Source organism: Brachyhypopomus gauderio, chromosome 4 (genome assembly GCF_052324685.1).
Source record: "Brachyhypopomus gauderio isolate BG-103 chromosome 4, BGAUD_0.2, whole genome shotgun sequence".
NCBI classification, from domain to species: domain Eukaryota; kingdom Metazoa; phylum Chordata; class Actinopteri; order Gymnotiformes; family Hypopomidae; genus Brachyhypopomus; species Brachyhypopomus gauderio.
In genome coordinates, this window is record NC_135214.1 from 23,149,244 (window position 1) to 23,167,287 (window position 18,044).

The window sequence follows — 18,044 nt, forward strand, 5'->3', positions numbered from 1 at the left end:
CAAAGGCTTACATGCAAGGCCTAGTTAAGATTGCTCATGGGAGGAGTCACATGAGCAAAGGGGGAATAGACCAGGTATCACTACTTATAGGCCTACTCAAAATTTTTGTTCTAAATATTTGATCTGTACACAGAACTCCACTAGAAGAGACACCAACACAATACCAGCCCCATCGGGACACCAGACAGAACCGTTTCAAAATTGGCAAATAGACTTTGTGGAACTAACACCAACTGAAGGAAAGAAGTTCCTTCTAGTATGTGTATGCATGTTCAGAAGTGGGTGGAAGCTTTTCCAACAGGGAAACAGGACAGTGATGCGGTTTCTAAGGTGTTCCTGAGAGAGATCATTCCCCGGTGGGGTCTGCCACAGAGAATTTCCGGTGATAACGGGGCACCCTTTGTCCACGCAGGACTTCAAAATCAGACTAAATATGTAGGTATAGACATGCGCAAGCATTACAGCTACCACCCTGCAGGCGCAGTGCAAAGAGCAAACGGCACAATAAAAGCAGGTCTTGTCAAGACCAGCCAGGAAACAGGGATGTCCTGGACAAAATGTTTGCCATTAGTGTTGTGGCAGTGTAGGACCAGACCACAAGCTAAGACAGAGCTGTCAGCATTTGAAATTGTCTTTGGCAGGCCTCCCAACACAGGTCTCGGACCCCCAGAGCTGGAGATGCACCTGTTGAATGAACAACTAATTCAAAAGTTTGTCTTTGTACAAGTCTATGTACTGTGTCTAAGCAGGTGAAAGCAGTGTTGCTAGAACCAGCAGACCATCTGCTCCACACCTTCATTCCTGGCGACTGGGTTGCAGAACCAGATGATTCCTAAAGCTTTCTGAAAGAATGACTACTGTTGCATGAAGATTATGTTGAATGATTAAGAGAATCAAAGGGGGAAATGTGAAGGAAATATTGATTATATTCATGTGTGATTCATGTTAATCATGTCCATGCAGACACTATAGCACGGTCTGTGTGAAAAGTACTGCTTAGTAGTTAACTGTAACCATATTGAAGATGTTTTTCTGTAAGACTGAAGTTTTCTGTGCAGCAGCAGAGTTAGTGATAATATTGCTTATCTGTTTCTAAGCACCCAAGGTTGAATCCTAGGGAAACTGATAACTGCTCCTGGGAAGCAGGCATCCTTAGTTTTTTTCTACACACACACTTTGACTATAAGAATCTGGACTGAGAGAGACAGTTCAGAGTTACTGCATGAAGCGTAAGCTTCACATCATACTTTTATACTTTTATATTTTGTAACTCTCTTGCTATCAAATAAATACTGCTTAATATATTATAAGACCTCGAATTCTGTGCCATCAATTCCACCACACACCCCATATTATAAAGCGCAAATCATCTCAGACTGGTTTCTCAAACACGACAATGAATTCACTGTATTTGAATGGCCTCCACAGTCACCAAATCTCAATCCAATAGAGCACCTTTGGGATGTGGTGGAACAGGACAGTAACTGTGTGATGCTATCATGTCAATATGGACCAGACTCTCTGAAGAATGTTTCCAGTACCTTGTTGAATCTATGCCATAAAGAACTAAGGCAGTTCTGAAGACAAAAGGGGGTCCAACCTGGTACTAGCAAGGTGTACCTAATAAAGTGGCCAGTGAGTGTAGATTTATAGTCTACTGAACATTACTCAACACAGCCATTAATGTCCAAATATCTGGCAACAAACATTTTTCTTTTCAGTTTTCTTTCCTCCCATATGAACTATCAGGTTATTTGTTTATGCATCAGCATTGTAGCCATATTTCAGATGCACCTACTTACCTAAGCAAGACCCTTTAAACGTGTATGCATGTGTTTTCTTACCTATAAAGATGAGCAGTACTCCCACGAGTATTTGCAGACACAGAGAGAGGCTGATGAGTATTATAAGTGGGGTATACAAGCTGAACTGGGGTCCTTGTTCCAGCACTGCTTTTAGCTGTGAGGCATTGGCCATTAGCAGTGCTAGGTCAAGCATGCTCTCTGCGGCACTCTTCTTGTTGGCATACTGGTTTATATTCAGAGAGGAGGCAGACACGTCTTGCACATCGGATTCCTGGGTGGAGAGAAAGGGGTAAATGGAGAAGGGGAAGAAATTAGAAATTGTAGTTGAAAATATGTAAAGTGACATTTAGCCACTTACAGTCCCAGTGCTCGATTTGTATGTTTATGTGGGTATGTGCATAAAACAGTTGGCATAATTGATTGGCTGTCCATATAAGTTAGCTCGCTCTATCTATCTATCTATCTATCTAAGCTCATAAAAACTCACAGGAGTAACACTAAGAATAACCAAAGTATGTAAGTCAATGTCAGATTTAATCTTGTGTTAAATCTTTGCCAAAGCTCTTTGCCAAACCAGAATAGCTCTTTCTGTCTCTCTATCAACATGTCCATCAGTCTTTGTAAGAAACTTCAGAAGAGGATGTAATGGAACTCCAAATCCCAGAAGCCCTTGCTCCAGGACTTAGTCCAGGGACTTGGAGGTTAAAAAGAGTAGTGTAGCCCATTTTCTGTAAGCACACCAAATATGTAAGAGGGCAGGAGGCATGATCCTATTTTTGTGTATTTAGTCAAAGTCAAAGTCAAATTTATTTATATAGCGCTTTTCACAACACACGTTGTCACAAAGCAGCTTTACAATCGTATGGGTCCAGATCCCTAATGATCAAGCCAAAGGCAACAGTGGCAAGGGAAAACTCCCTATGATGGTGGGGATTAGGAAGAAACCTCGGGAGGACCAAGACTCAAAAGGGAACCCATCCTCCATTGGGCGGCCCGCTAAAACAACACATGGTTTATTGAAAACCATCCAGTGTTCATCCAATGTTTGTAATGTAAACCATCTATCCTATGTTCAATAGACCAGTTGAGTGCTTACCATGTGTATCCTGCATCCTCTAATCTAACTGCTGTGAACTATTGTCCTAATGCTCCTCTTTCATGACTGGATCTGTTGATGTGTGCCTTCCAATACAAGAAGCTGGGTGTCTGATCATTGTCCTGTGTGTTTTACTGTAATAGACATACCATCACAATTGCATGCCCCCTTAGATCCAGGTGTAACATATGCAATTCTTTATATATTGTTGACTTTCAGCTGCAATGGCAATAATTTACAGTCATATTGGATTAGTCCCATTCTTCATCTCTTATCACCTCCAACCATTTTTAAGTCATATTTTACTTCTAACTTTAGTTGTTACGCCAATTTCACCCTAGCTAGTTCTACCAACTATGGAGGGTAGGGCGACGGGCTTCTTCTGAACCAATCGCCACACATATTCAAGCTGCTGCCAACGCAGAGACATGGGGCAGCTGAACACACTCAGGGGAAGGGTCTAACAGTCCTTGCCGGCAAGCGTGAGCATGCAAACATCTTCAATTAGTATCAATGTGACTGACAGGGGACAGAGTAATGACCCCTCCCACCCAGAGAGCAGCGACAATTTGCTCTCTAGGATTCTAAGCAATGAATGACTATGTCATGGAACCAGCAAAGAGCATTTATTTTTATTACAGTATATATGCTCACACACACACACACACACACACACACACACACACACAGACAAGCAAACTAAATCAATAATTCCTTCCAAAGCAAGTACAACAATCATAAGTAACTGTAGAATCTGAACCTGATGCAAAACTGTAAACTGTATACTTACTTATTTGTATTTAACCTGATTTTCTGGTTATATATTTTCATATTAATACAGCTGTTTGTGTACTTGTGTCAGTAATGTCTTTATAGTTTAAAGACTATATTAAATGTTGATCACATTATATTAAAGACTTTATTATATGTTGATCACACTCTGGATCTCACAAGAAAATATGATTTGTGAATCACTACCATAAACATGCATGCAAAGGCAAGCAATAAACACACCGGCCAACAGCCCTTTCTGAGAACACAGCATGAAAATAAGCCAACAATATTTATTTTAACTAAACCATTACATTAAATAATGAGCTACGAGGAGTCATTCAGTGTTTTTTTGGAATCTAACTTCCCTTGCAATACACAGTGTAAATTCATTCAAATTTTGAAATAATATGAGCACATTTCCATCTTTGTCATTCCTCATGATTAAATGGCAATTTTAGATAATGGTTGGGAACAGGTTTGCTACATTAGTGTTAATTTATAACTTGTCACATTCATGATGTGCAATTGCATTAACATGTAATTATGCACAATGGTTCAGTTCATATTTCAGTGCTTCTGTAGTATTGTGCTGCTCATTATGAGTGGATAGGTCTAAAATGTCTTATTTGAGTTATTCACTTGTGTCACAAGGATATGACTAGCACACAGCTACAGAAGCAAAAGTGACTTTCATAGCAAGCAGGAGAAAGGTGGCTTCTCTGTTAGGGATGTGTCTATCATTAAGACAGATTGTTGACAAAAAGTGCATTTATTATTCAGCAGGCAAGTCTAGAGCTCATGTTTACTTTCCACTTCAAGTGCCCGTCACCTGACACTGCTAATATGAACTTGCAGGTCATAATTAATTTACACCTGTTCTAAAATTTGCTAAACATAAAGAAAATAACTTACTGCTAAATTTAAAAGCACACTTTCTACAATTAAAATAACGTGTTTTTCTTAAACCTTAAAATTCCACATTACTGTAAGTCCTTCAGCTTACAATGATGTAAATTGCATAGTAAATAAATAAAAAAAACAATGTTGGCTATATCACTATAATTGCTTCACCTATTTGTTTTAGGTACCTCAAGCAGTACAAATGATATTCAACCAGGATCCAAGAAACACAGTATTACCATATAAATTCTAATTATGCAGGGAATTATATATGCATTATGAAAGACAGGTTCTAAGTACACTAACTGTTATTATAGGTGCAATTTCTATTTAACCCACATCTATCTGATAGCGGCAGGGCCTCAAATTCTCAAAGTACATGATACAGCTGTATGTATTAGTTTTATGAGGCTTAAACAGTATTACTCATTTGAGCTCCTTATGGTATGGATTGAACTTATTCATATCTTTATGGATGCTTTCAGGGTATGACCTGATTAAACATTCAGGCAAAATTCCTAGGAGCATGAAAGAGTGAAAATCTGATACATCTTCATACTGTGCCTTAGTGGGAAGGTGTGAAGCTGTGTGACTCATCACATCACTGGTGTCATTCTACATTGCAGGGCTACAGATAGATTTTTTTAATTTGGGATTTTTTTTAAGTGTACATGCGTGTAACTGTGGTTTAGTGTCAAAAACTTTACATAACCTTTTGAATTAGCTTATATTCAAAAGCCACTGTCCAGCCTCCAAAGTCCACTATAAGGCCATGATCCATTTACGTGATAGATTCACAGTTAACCTCAAGAAGCTGTTTAGTGTGTGGGCTTTTTTGTGTTACCCCACACATTGCCAATTTGTGGGAATTCTAGCATGATTGATGTAGAATCATTTTGATGGAAACTTTAAACCACATTTAGAAATCATTTCTCATCATTTGACAGGGAAGTTGCATGAACGTTTTTGCCCCTTGCCTTTGTGGTGTGAGTGGAAAGGTTTGTTTTATCTCCTGAAACGACACAGATGGTTGCGTCAACATACTGTGTAAATGCAGTTAGGATATAAAACTGTAACACTATTGGTCAACAGTCAGCATGATGTTACTATGAAAAAATGCCAGCTATATTATCAGTTTGGACCTATGAGCTAAATATTAGAAATTAAGAATAAGTGCAATTAATGTAGTCAGTTAATTGCAACTAAGATTAAGTGGTCGATAGAATACTATCCGCAACTATAGAATACAGACTAATTTAGTGCACCGCAACGCTATACATTGAATTAAACTGGAATTAATTTAACGTAGTTCCGGTTTAAATGTTACTGCGTTTATCAGAATTCCAGTCTATTCCTCTCTTAACTGGCACTCTTTGTAGACAACAATCAGCAAGATTACTTAACGCTTCTCCAAATACGACCTACCTCGACAGAACTGCTGTTGTCCGTGTGCACATTTAGTTCTGCCCTGTTCGTTTCCATTGTGCATAAACTCACGTCGCATATACACTTCCTTTTGCGTTTAGAGAAACTAGCAATATGTGGAATAGTCTCAGCTCAGGGAGAGCGCATCTCTTATCGGCAACTCCACGCAGTGAGTAAGTAGGACATCTTGGTTTACTAGTTTAGCTTAGCTATATGCTTATACAATCAACTATATCGTCAAAATAACATTGCGAGTGATTTTATTATTTAAAAGTATAATAGTATCATTGCATATAGCCTATATACTTCAATACAGCTCATAATTAATTAGAATTATAGATTAGCCTATGTGAGAAATACACAATATGGGCAAATGTATGTGGACACCTGACCAGAAAACCTGTGCCCCAACTTTATAGCAAAAATATTTTACAATATATATACAGGGCTCTCAAGTTTTGAATTCATTTCAGAGTGTGAGAGTCGGTGGCGAACGTAAGTTGTTGAGCGGGGGGGGGGGGGGGACGTTGTTGCTGTATTTCGCGATCGATCGCCAGTGGAGGGCGACATATATATGGATATATATAGGCTATATGGATCAGAGGTAAATAAACTAGATTTTTTTTTTCGCCGTGTGAAATCGGAAGTGTGGCGTGAGAGCGTGTGAAGACGGTAAAATGCGTGTGTCACACGCTCAATGCGTGAGACTTGAGAACACTGTATATATATTGGAGTGAATCTGTGGGGATTTCTGCCCATGGGTCAAAGGAGCATTACTGAGGTTAGACACTGATGTGAGTGAAGGTCTTTCTGGCAAGCGACATTGCAGTTCATCCCCCTGCGTGCGCCTTTATTGAACAGAGACAGGGAGGTTATAATCTTCCTGACCTCCACGTTTCTGGACTGTGGGAGGAAACCCACGCAGACACGGTGAGAACATGGAAACTCCACTCAGAGAGGGACTTGAACCCAGGGGCGCCTCCAGATTTATATTGTCCCCTCCAGATTTATATTGACCCCATCCGAAATCTAGCATCTACAAGCATAAACGCATATATTGTACAGCTTGGTCCCCCTCACTTCAGAACTTCCATCTACGCCCATGCTTGAACCCAAGAACCCAGTGCTGAGAGTCAAACGTACCAACTACCAAGCCAATGTCATGTCATCAAACGACGCTAATCCCAATTTAGCTAAATGTAAAAAAAAATGTGGCAACGGTTTTATCGAGATAGTTTTTTTTATTGAGAACACAGACGGGAGACTAAAATGGGTCGAACGTAGCTATAAACCCTGCCCCGTTATAACGATATCTGATTACAAACATCCGGGAATACATTATAAAAACATTAATTTGAATTTAATTGAAAGAGATAATGAAATATTATGAGGGAGTCGTTGGGATTTCTAGCCCCAAGAAGTTACAGAACTCCATCTTTATTCCACTTCATCTGACGTTGCATGGTTGCATTGCACAGTGATCTTAGGCCTTTGTGCTCGGTCAGGGAAACATCTCTCATGAAGGTACTGGAAGTTCACATTGTCTTCTGTTTGATGGATGAGCTGTTGATGCTTATATAGACGCTTCCGGGTCACAATATTTATGTAATTTTATATAATATAATCATATTTATATTTATAATAAACATCTAGCAAGGCAGACGTTTTACACACGTGCGACAATTTATTGTGGGTACATTTTTACCCATTCTAGTGTTCTAGTGACAATATTTGTCTATCGAGATTGCATGGATTTAATACTTGTGGCCATATATACAAGCTATATATTCTGATAATTAGGGAAACTACACTTTAGTAAAGTAAAATAATTAAGAATATTCAATGCCATTGCATTATGCCTTAATATCACAAGCAGTGATACATTTAATATTTTTTATTTATTGCAGAGTTAGATTTTAAAGACATTAACAGATGACATTCACTTTGCTTTAACCAACTCCTGCTGGAAAACTTGGATAAAACAAAGACTAAAGGGGAGACTAATGGATTTTAGTTAGCTTTTGCATCATAATTCTGTTTAATAATCAGTGCCACTACAATAAGATATATTTTAAGATATATTTTGACAGCCGAATTGTTCTTGATTGTGAAGCTGTTAGTTGCAAATCAATGCAATATGTTGATTATTCACATAGCAGAGACTGAAGACTTGCTCCCTTGCAAGTCGCAGACAAATGACTTAAATGTGCAAAGTGGAAGAATTCTGTTGTCATGAACATATTGGTAGGAAAATGGTTGGCACCAACATATTCTATCATCACAGTTTGGATGGTTTATTTCCAAAACAACTATTTGTAAGCTGTAAGTATTTAATTCTATAAGCCTGAATGAATAGCCTTTTCTGTTAATCATTTGTGTAGGAAAATTACATTTGTGTTGAATGTTTCTTGGTAGATAAAAATATATATATTAAAAGATAATGAATCTGGTATAGGCATTGATTTTATTGTTTTAATATCCAACTGAAAATGCTAAAACTATGACAAATTACTCTGTAAGAGCTGGTCACTTCTGTATATTAAAGCATTGTATGTTAATTGTGTGTGTGTGTGTGTGTGTGTGTGTGTGTGTGTGTGTGTGTGTGTGTGTGTGTGTGTGTGTGTGAGACAGAGAGAGAGAGAGAGAGAGAGAGAGAGAGAGTATTAAGTTTCACTTAATGCTTGAGGAAAAGTACCACAGACCTTATATTCAGTTTAAAGTTATGCCATTTTGTCAGAGAGCAGGAGAAATCAATCCTAAACTAACCTACTTCATGAGAACCTAAGTGCGATTCTTGATATAAACTAATTACTACTGTAGCTATATCATAATATTAATCTAAATAGGCCTACATTGCACGAGTCGCCCCTATTCATTACACCGTTGTTCACAGAAATATTTAAGAGGACGTGAAATTAAATAGCTCATATGGCATAGACAATTTATTCGAATTCAGTTTCACTTGGAGTTCTCCATGGAGGCATGCAAAGACGGGGGCAGGAGAGGGACCTCCGGGGTGGTACCATCGCGGTATTGGAGCCCGGCTGCATCCACAGGTCACGCCGCTCGTCTCCCGCTTCACCTCCGGCGTGAAACAGCGACGAGTCTGGAGCGAGTCGTGTCTTTCTATTGGGTAGACTCGCCCGTCGGTACCGTGGGCGTGGAGGCGAGCGTACTAAACCCAGACGAGCGCAAACACACACACAAACGCAGCGAACCCCGTCAGAAAGCGAGGGCGCCGCCGCAGCCCTTGCGGATCCCGCTGCACCTCATCACCAAGACTCGCTTCTTAAAACGCCCAAAATTCACGTTTTGCCGCAGCTTTCCGTGAAGGATATCCTCTTATTTCAACGAGAAGACGTACAACGCGAGACGTTATTTATTTTATGGACGCCGGGAAACAAAGTAAACGACCGTTCTATGTCTTTCAAAAAATATTTTGAGTTTAAAGTGGATTTTTGGGATGGTTTGACTAAACAAAAAAAGAGGAATTTGTGAGACCTCAGACACCGGCGTTGAGGCTGGACTCGGGGGACGTTTGGCGTTAGCAGCCTGCTAGCTGCTCACATTACAGCAAACTGAAGGACTGAAGGTGTTTCCTTCGTTCGCCTTTACAACGTTGAACGGAAACAAATTCGGGGGGGTTGGTTTGTTATTTTTATGGGTGGCCGCTTGAATATTAGTTTGTGGTACTGGATATTACCGGTAGGTTGCTGTGGTGCACCTATGCACCTGCCTGTATTCATCTACACGTTGGGCTCACTCGGTGTCTGTGGTTAAGTGTTTTGGGGATTAGTTGTGATCTCAATTGACCACCGTCCTCATTTTTGCCTTGGCAGGTCGCCGTGGAAGTGGGAGCCCGAGGTCGGCCCGTCCTGCCCCATGTCGAGGAGCCGCGTCGGCCGCTGCGGGCTCTCGGCTGCAGCTCCAACGCGTCCAGACTCGAACCACGCCGCTAAATGTGCATTTGTGGGGGAAAGTGAGCGTTTTATTTTTTAAATAATGGAGTCCGGGGACGGCCCAAAACCTGACGGCCCCAGGGTGACCAGGTATCCTTCCGTTCCCGGTTCGCAGTGTGAACTGAACATGAATATTCATGAGACCAATAGCGAGGGGGACGTGGATAAAACAGATGAGGGTCCGGGCTCGGTTCGCGGAGGCAGCGAGCCCAGCGCGCGTCCTCGGTCCAAACACCAGCGAGGAGTGCGAGAGAGGTTCATCCGGAGAAGTTTGTGGTTCGCGGACAATGACGACCAGGCGTGCGAGGCACCTGAATGTGACACGTACGGCAAGATGCTCAACGTCAACCTGCGAACGATAGTGGACCGAACCAGGGGCGCACGCTCGAGATTACAGGAAGGGTCCAGCACCGAGAGCCAGGGGGGGCGCAAGGACAGCGCCACGGAGAGCGCAGGCGCCGACGACGAGAGGGACCGAACACCTGCGTGTAATGCTGAATCTGCAGACGACGGCAAAAACGTGATCAAGACTGCCAGCGAAGAAAATGAGGAGGAGGCCGAGATGAAGGCAGTCGCCACCTCCCCGGGTGGTCGCTTTCTGAAGTTTGACATTGAACTCGGGAGGGGCTCTTTCAAGACCGTCTACAAAGGCTTAGACACCGACACCTGGGTGGAGGTGGCATGGTGTGAACTTCAGGTACGTAGTCTCGTAGAACAGTGACTTAAGCGCACAGGTTGCCACAGATCATCTGATGGTACTCACCTTCTTATATAAAACTGAAGACTGATATCTTGATTTTCATGGCATAAGACACATCCCCCAAGTCTCCAGAAACTACTTCATATGCTTTGAAGAAGCATATTCTATTCTGTGTGAGTAAATGATTGTGACGTTGATGGGTGGGTCAGTACAACAAGCATGACTGTTGAACTGGTTAAGTGGAGCACAGTTAGATGTGTGTTTCTGTGCTCATGGTCTCTTCTCTTTCCCATTCACATCTAGTCAATTAAATCGCCCTAAGGTGACTGATGGCTGCTGCCAGTCAAGCAGAAAGATTTTTCGACCTTCTCACCATTCATTATGGTGTTGTTGGTGTTAAAAAGCTGACAGCAGGATTTTTTTCCCAGACTAAACATGTTTGTCTTTAGATGAGATTGAAGTTGCCTGTTGGTTAAAGAAGAAAAAAATATGGATTATTTCAGCTTAAAGGGTTTGTGCCCATCACGAGCGTGCTGTACCCCAAAATGTTAATCTCCTGTAGTAAAATGAATTACTAGTATATCACATTTCCAACAATGAAAGCACAGATGTGTTTATTTCTGCTGTTTCTCAATCTGAGAGAACAGAGATTGTGGAACAGGTGCTGTTTCTCAATCTGAGAGAACAGAGATTGTGGAACAGGTGCTGTTTCTCAATCTGAGAGCACAGAGATTGTGGAACAGGTGCTGTTTCTCAATCTGAGAGAACAGAGATTGTAGAACAGGTGCTGTTTCTCAATCTGAGAGAACAGAGATTGTAGAACAGGTGCTGTTTCTCAATCTGAGAGAACAGAGATTGTAGAACAGGTGCTGTTTCTCAATCTGAGAGCACAGAGATTGTGGAACAGGTGCTGTTTCTCAGTCTGAGAGCACAGAGATTGTAGAACAGGTGCTGTTTCCAAAAGCACCCTCGATCTCACATCACATTTATCAATTCTCTCCTTCACCGTCCTGTGACGGTTTTTCGGGGCTATCCTGATGACACAGGGAGGGGCTGGTACATGTTGATGTGGAAAAAGTGGATGTTTAAGTATGGAAAAAGTCTTTTGCCAGTACTTACCAGTTTGTTAAAGTAATTTGTTGGTGCGTTTAAAAGAGAATAAGTATAGTTCATGGTATGTCATTTGATTTATAGGGAAACCCAGACAGTGGGTGAAAGGTGAAGCGTGTTCGTTTATATAATGCAGTAGGATGTTTTTGGGCCATGCAGGTTTAAAGTTTATTTAGAACTGTTGGGCAAGGGTTTTTGTTTACCATATCTCAATGATCATAATTCCACTGTAGGGTTATCAAACCATAATCACTTATGTTTTGATAGAGGAAGACTTGTTGTCTTAAATCCAAAACTTCCAGTGAAATTGGTCAATCTTTTTGATACGACTGTAATGTACGTTACAGCATCAGAAGAGACAGTCAGTCTGTGTACACCTAAACAAACAAAGCAGGCTGCTCACTTTATTAAAATATGACACTGCTGCTCAGGCATTCATCATGCCTACCACAAATTCCAAAAGCCCACAAAAGAATCGATTTCCAAATCACCAAGGCTCCTGATGTTGGTATCAGTACCCAGCCTCAGCTGGAACTTGAGGTTCAGTGCTTGACTTGGGTGTCATTTGTACAACGTGGGTATGAATGCATCTCTGCTTATGACACTTTGGATTATTTTTATATCATAACATAATGCTGCTTGTATTTGCTAATATCCATCTGACTCATCCAAGCTGATTATCATTATAAATCATATTTGAGAGATTCAGACGATGTCTAACTGAGTTAGACGATCGTGTTATGCTTGTTGCCACCTATGGGTGGACAGACGAATCTACATTTCTGATCTGTGTGTTTCATATGGTCTTTAATGTTTTGTCATGGGTTTATGGGCCCATTAAATAATAATCCATCTCTTTACTTTCCAAACAAATACTTTCCAAACTAACATGAGGTGACTGGCAGTAATTGTGGTTCTTCTGTGTGAGGGGGCGTTGTTTCAAATAAGTTTGTGATTTCTGAGGTCTTGTTGTTTCTTGTTGTTTACTGACTTTTTCCAACACAGATGTTGGTGGTCTGAGTGACCATGGTGCTGCTTTTTTTTGTATAGCTAATAGGATAATTATGGTCTTTGACCAAATGTGCAATCCCAGTAGAGTAACCAGAGTGAGCCACTTGTGTGAACTGAACGCTTGTGCGAACTGTATGCTTGTGCATTGCAGACGTGTATATTGATGAATACTATGGTCAGCACACCTTCACCTGTCCAGAGGGAATGATTAGAGCAGACGCTTGCTTCCTTTTGATGGTAGAGTTGGTGCCACTGTTAGAAGGTTATGAAGGTACTTAATGTGAAAATTGCCATAGGCAACATGGCAAAAGTAGCTGTCACATGAAAACATAACTGTGAACACAGTGGCACATTAGTTTAATTCCTCCATCATTGGCCTAATCTTGTCGTCTGTATCGTATGCTTTTTATTCTTAGTGACGCAGCAGTGAAACATTTTTCAAGTGTGGCCCCAGAAAAGAGGGAAATCCTTCTTTTAGTCTACCAGTGTCCTACATAAACACCGCTCCATCGTAACTAAAATGGTGGCGCTCCGTAAGGTAGCTGTGTTGAACTGTCAGGGGATCTCATTGCAAACGTGCCCATTATTGCATGTCTGTTTTGAGGGTTGCTCCCACAGCAATGTAGCGGACACACCTGGGACAGACTTCACATACTGGTAATGCTTCAAATGAACAGGTTTCTAAGATTCCAAGTATAAGCTGCCAACAAGGACAACAGCTTCGAATGATGGAAACATCCATGTTTGTGCCCGACAGTCAATAATCCAATCCAGCTAACTCTGTAATCCACATAGGACAAAAGGCTCCGAGCATCAGTGGTCAGCAGGGCGGATTGTGACCTGTTGGGAAAACAAAGTCCTTTTTGTTTCCTGTGAGTTAACTGCACGTAGCGTAAGCAGGATGCTACAGCACCACCGAGGGCCAAATCACACGCCGTTGTGATAGTCTTGTCATGAGCTTTTCTGCCCCCAAAAAAGTCCTTGTTTTATGGCAGCTTTTATTTATATCGTATTTCATTCTTTTGGCTACGTCTGTGCTGGAAGCGGGAAGTTGTGCTTGTATGTGATATTACTGTTTGAAACGTTCTGAGAACCTAAAATATGCTTGCTATACTGGGAGTGTGGCATTTTTGAAAGGATGTTGTAGAGTGACCTATGATGCCGTGTGTGTGTGTGTGTGTGTGTGTGTGTTGTGGGGTGGTTTCTGCACGTCAACAATAGTGTGCAGGACTGCTGAAGGTGTCAGGGGATGGGTGTGCATACCCGGGTGCTGTTGGGGAGGTCTACACATGGACAGCTTTGTGTTTCCTGGATTTTGCTAACTTGTGGGTAAATGTATGTAGACTGTAGTGAATATCTTCTTGTACTTTAGACATTGTGCTTTAATATGATGTCAAATATGACTTGGGTGTCTCCACATTCAGCCCCCCCCCCTATATAATTTTTACATGGAAGAAGATAAACGGAACATTGCTAATAAAAGTAGGTCCCTCACCATCAGTGTGGAAGGACACGAAGGTGAGCCTGTTCTGATGGTACTATACTGGTACTGATGGTATTATACTGGTACTGATGGTACTATAGTGCTGAGCACCATCATCGTACCCTTGCAGCAGATCTCCAAGTATTGGATGTTGCCACACGCCGTGGTGCGCCAGTGGGTGGCCACGGGTGGTGGAGGGGTGCCTACCAACCCTGCTGTCCTTCTATCACAGATGGACCGTGGCCATATGCCTCCTCGGGGAACCTTGGCACGGCCCTTGTATGTATGCATGCATATGTTTACACATATGAGCTCAGACTTTTTTTTTTGGGGGGGGGGGGGGGGTGCTCTTTGTCATAATCAAAATGGCTTCCTGCTTTGACCTACTTTTGAGCAGCCGCTCCCCCACCCCTGCTGCGAAATGTTCATTTCAGAGCCTTGAGTCAGGGATCGTCAGTGCTGTGTTTGAGTGAACTGAACAGATTAAATTCTTCCTATTATAGTTTCCATCTTGACTAGTCTGATATCAGTAAAGCATTATTTAGGCATTCTTCTCTGGTAAACGACTAATTAAATGACTCATTGATATGCATTGGCTCTAGATGTGTGTTTTATGGGCTTTGAAACAACCATTTGAAGAACAAACTTTGCTGTTATTTAAAGGGAATTAAATGTGCTATCGGATTCAGAAGCATGTGTTCTCTAACTGCTCCTCTGGATCTGTGGTCTTGGTTTCTCCAGTAGCTCTTCTCTACCTCTTCAACATTGTACTTGTAGTAATGCTGCTTAAACGTGGACTCATAACTACACTGGACTGCCCCTGGACAGGAGCGTTAATCCAGAACATTGCAATAATCGAACAAGATCATGCATCTCCTGCCAAGTTAATTCCTGTTTCATGCAGGTGTACAGTGTGTACGTGTGTACGTTAGTGTGTGGTTGCACAACCAGATTGGAACTTGTCGTACAGGAACACCAATAAACCGTGTGCTTTAGGGCCAAAGCTTGGGGCGGGGGGGGGGACGCTCGTGGCAGCTTGGTCGTGTGGTCGGGCCTACTGGCTCACCAAGTGCGTTTGGCGCGTGTGCGTGTCGGTGCGTCCGCCCAATAAACACCTTTGGGGCGGCGGGCCTGGAGCGTGGGAGCAGGAACGTCGGGAACACCGCGCCTTTGCCGTCTACGTCTTTCTAACCGCTCTCGCTCTAGGCAGATGTACGCAGAGACTACTAACGCAGTTTATGGGTGGAGAAAGACGTGCTGAGGGGGGAGGGGCGGTGGGGTCAGTCAGAAAGTTGTCCAAAGCGGTTAATGGTGTGTGGTAAGAAAATGAGACCAGGAGAAGCGCGACCAGCCGCAGAAGGTCTCGGCGAGCCAGTAACGCAGCGGCAGATGGGTTTCGCTGGCCGAGTTCGCCCCGCTCAAAAGGCCACCGCCACTTTCAGCTGGAGTGTACCTAGATCCTCAGCTATGTCCACCCTCGCCGTCTGTTTGTGCTCTCCCCAGTGTAATATACCTTTATGACCGCGCGATCCGGCCGTTTAACTGCCCCGGTCCAGCCCGTGGTTTTCTGGAGAAAAGGTTGCGTCATTGTTTACCTGAGCAAGAGGAGCTGATCTCGGAACAGGGCGCATCTTTGGGACGCCAACCGGGCAAGGCCTGTTGGAACTTGAGGAAAGCTGCAATTCCGAAAGGCATGTTGCAGGTAATACAGAACCCACATGCCACAAATAGAATACATCATTACGACGTGGGTTTAGTTCTCGGTTCCCCTATCTCCGTGTCTTCTCGGTGGCACACACACTCCCTCGCGTACTTTCCATCTCTCTCCCATTTTATTCTCCCTCTCCTGTTGTTGGTAATCTATTGGATGATCGGTAGCTGCTTCAGCCCTTAGCTCTACGCCCCGAGCAGAAGCCGTACGTATTTGTGGGTCACACCTGTCGCACCTCGCCCAACCAGTATTCATTTGAGTAGCACTGCATTTGAGGAAGCTAATTATCGCTCCGCTTGATGTAACCTGCCGTCAGTAGCACGCCTGTCGCGTGGCAGGCGCACCTTTCTCCGAGAGAGAGAGAGGCCCGGTGCTGATGCCTGCTCCGTCCCACCCTGGCTGAGTGCGTGCGGGCTCCTTCGTGCACCTCCGTGTTCCATCTCCTCCCACGCCATCTCATCCAGCTTCTGCCTCGGGGCGCTAGGGCCTGGGGGAGACGGGCTGCCAGGAGAGAGGGGCGTGACGGTCGGGTCCGCGTCTGCACGTGTCGCACGAATGCAGCGTTGGCCCACTTTGAACGTCACTTCTTGCTAAATGAGTCGGGCTCGGCCTCGCATGGGATTACTTTGGTCAACCCCAACGATTTTAGCCGCCGTTCGATGAATCCCTCTGAAACCCATATTAAGGCATCCACTGTTGATTCTCTCCAATTATTGGTGTTTGCTGTGCGGGATCCCGAGGGCACGGGTGAACGTGTGCACCTGTGTGGCTTCTGTCAACCACGAGCTCTTGCACGGCCCTTAATGGAGTCATTGTTTTGAATATCGCTTAATGTTGAAATGATTTGGAGGGGAGAAAACATGTCAGGGATTTCTGTTTTGGCAGTTGGGAGCCTGTGAGATAAGGAAACGAAACGAGGTTACTAGGAGGATTCAGAACAGCATGCCTAAACACACAAATGGTGCACTTGTAACAGACGAACAGTTTTATAGATTACTCAAACCGTAATGTCAGTCTCATGATTTGCTATAGTCGCTCATGAAGAACGCCTTTTAACAGTGCAGTCTAATTGATCCCTTAATAAAGACGTTTCTTTATCATCAAGCTCCATGAAGAGCTGGGTGTGTTTGAGCTGTGCGGGCATCTTCATTACGACGTGTGCTCAGAGTGTAAGGCCTTGCTTATGTCCAAGGTCAAACGCAGTCCTCCATATTCCATTGCATGTGATTGAGTGTAATTAGAAATGACTGACTTCTGCATGACTTGATGGCCCATGTGTGAGTGGTGCGTGCTTGTGTGTGCATGTAGCACTAGTATTGGATTCTCTGTAACTGATAACCGTGGTGTGTGGGTTGCCCGGGCTTCACCCAGAACTCAGGAACTGGTCCGATGCAACATAATGGGGGTGGGGGTTCAGGTCACGCACTTGGATGCTTTCAGAAATAATAACCTTTAACTCCGAAAGCTCTTACAATCCATACAAATGCAGGTTTTCTGTGGTATGCTGCATTTACATGGCAACCGTGTATGATTGGCAGGTTGTTGATGGTGATCACTTCCTGGTAGGATGCCATCTCTGCTATTGTTAGTTAACGCTGTAGGGGCTTCTGTCATGAGGTGCACATTCCATGAGGCCAGAGCAGGTTTGGCAGCTTGCGTTTGAGAAGTTGATCATGTTCTGATCTGGAACCAGCATTCTTCATTTAAAGCCCATCCTTAGCCATTGCAGAGGAGGTAGAATAACTGTTCTCAGTTCACCAAGAAATGATTCATCTGACATCACACGCCTAAATACCGCAGAAATCCGTTACCCCATGTTAAACTACTGGAAAGATTACGTCACAGGCAATCTAGTGTATTTTGCATATGGATTCGTTTGAAAAGAACGGGCATGGGCAAGTTTAGCTAAAGTATTAAAAGAAGTATTAAAGGAACGCCTTAAAGATGGGGACTACCCCCCCCCCCCCCCCCCCGCAATGTATGTTGGCAGTAATGTTGTATGGCAGTGATCTACTATGTGCTTTTAACCACTTTGTCTCTATAGTGAGTGAGGGAGGAATGTCTCAGCTG

At 43.0% G+C, this 18,044-nt stretch overlaps 2 protein-coding genes across 6 annotated transcripts in view; one reads left to right on the top strand and one right to left on the bottom strand.

The window, feature by feature from the left end:
* LOC143512591 (ninjurin-1) overlaps positions 1-6,141 on the bottom strand; it is a 300,728-nt gene extending 294,587 nt beyond the window's left edge. The window contains exons 1-2 of the mRNA XM_077003109.1: positions 6,001-6,141; positions 1,845-2,076 (exon numbers count right to left, since the gene is read on the bottom strand). Coding sequence (XP_076859224.1) covers positions 1,845-2,076; positions 6,001-6,057 — 289 coding nt within the window. The 5' untranslated portion in view covers positions 6,058-6,141. The remainder of the gene's footprint in view (positions 1-1,844; positions 2,077-6,000) is intronic.
* A 2,868-nt stretch (positions 6,142-9,009) lies between these two features.
* LOC143512597 (serine/threonine-protein kinase WNK2) overlaps positions 9,010-18,044 on the top strand; it is a 43,706-nt gene continuing 34,671 nt past the window's right edge. For 3 of the 5 annotated variants that reach the window (XM_077003122.1, XM_077003123.1, XM_077003124.1), the window contains exons 1-2: positions 9,010-9,705; positions 9,840-10,656. In XM_077003122.1, coding sequence (XP_076859237.1) covers positions 10,003-10,656 — 654 coding nt within the window. In that variant the 5' untranslated portion in view covers positions 9,010-9,705; positions 9,840-10,002. The remainder of the gene's footprint in view (positions 9,706-9,839; positions 10,657-18,044) is intronic. The other 2 variants (XM_077003125.1, XM_077003126.1) reach the window with 2 other exon arrangements.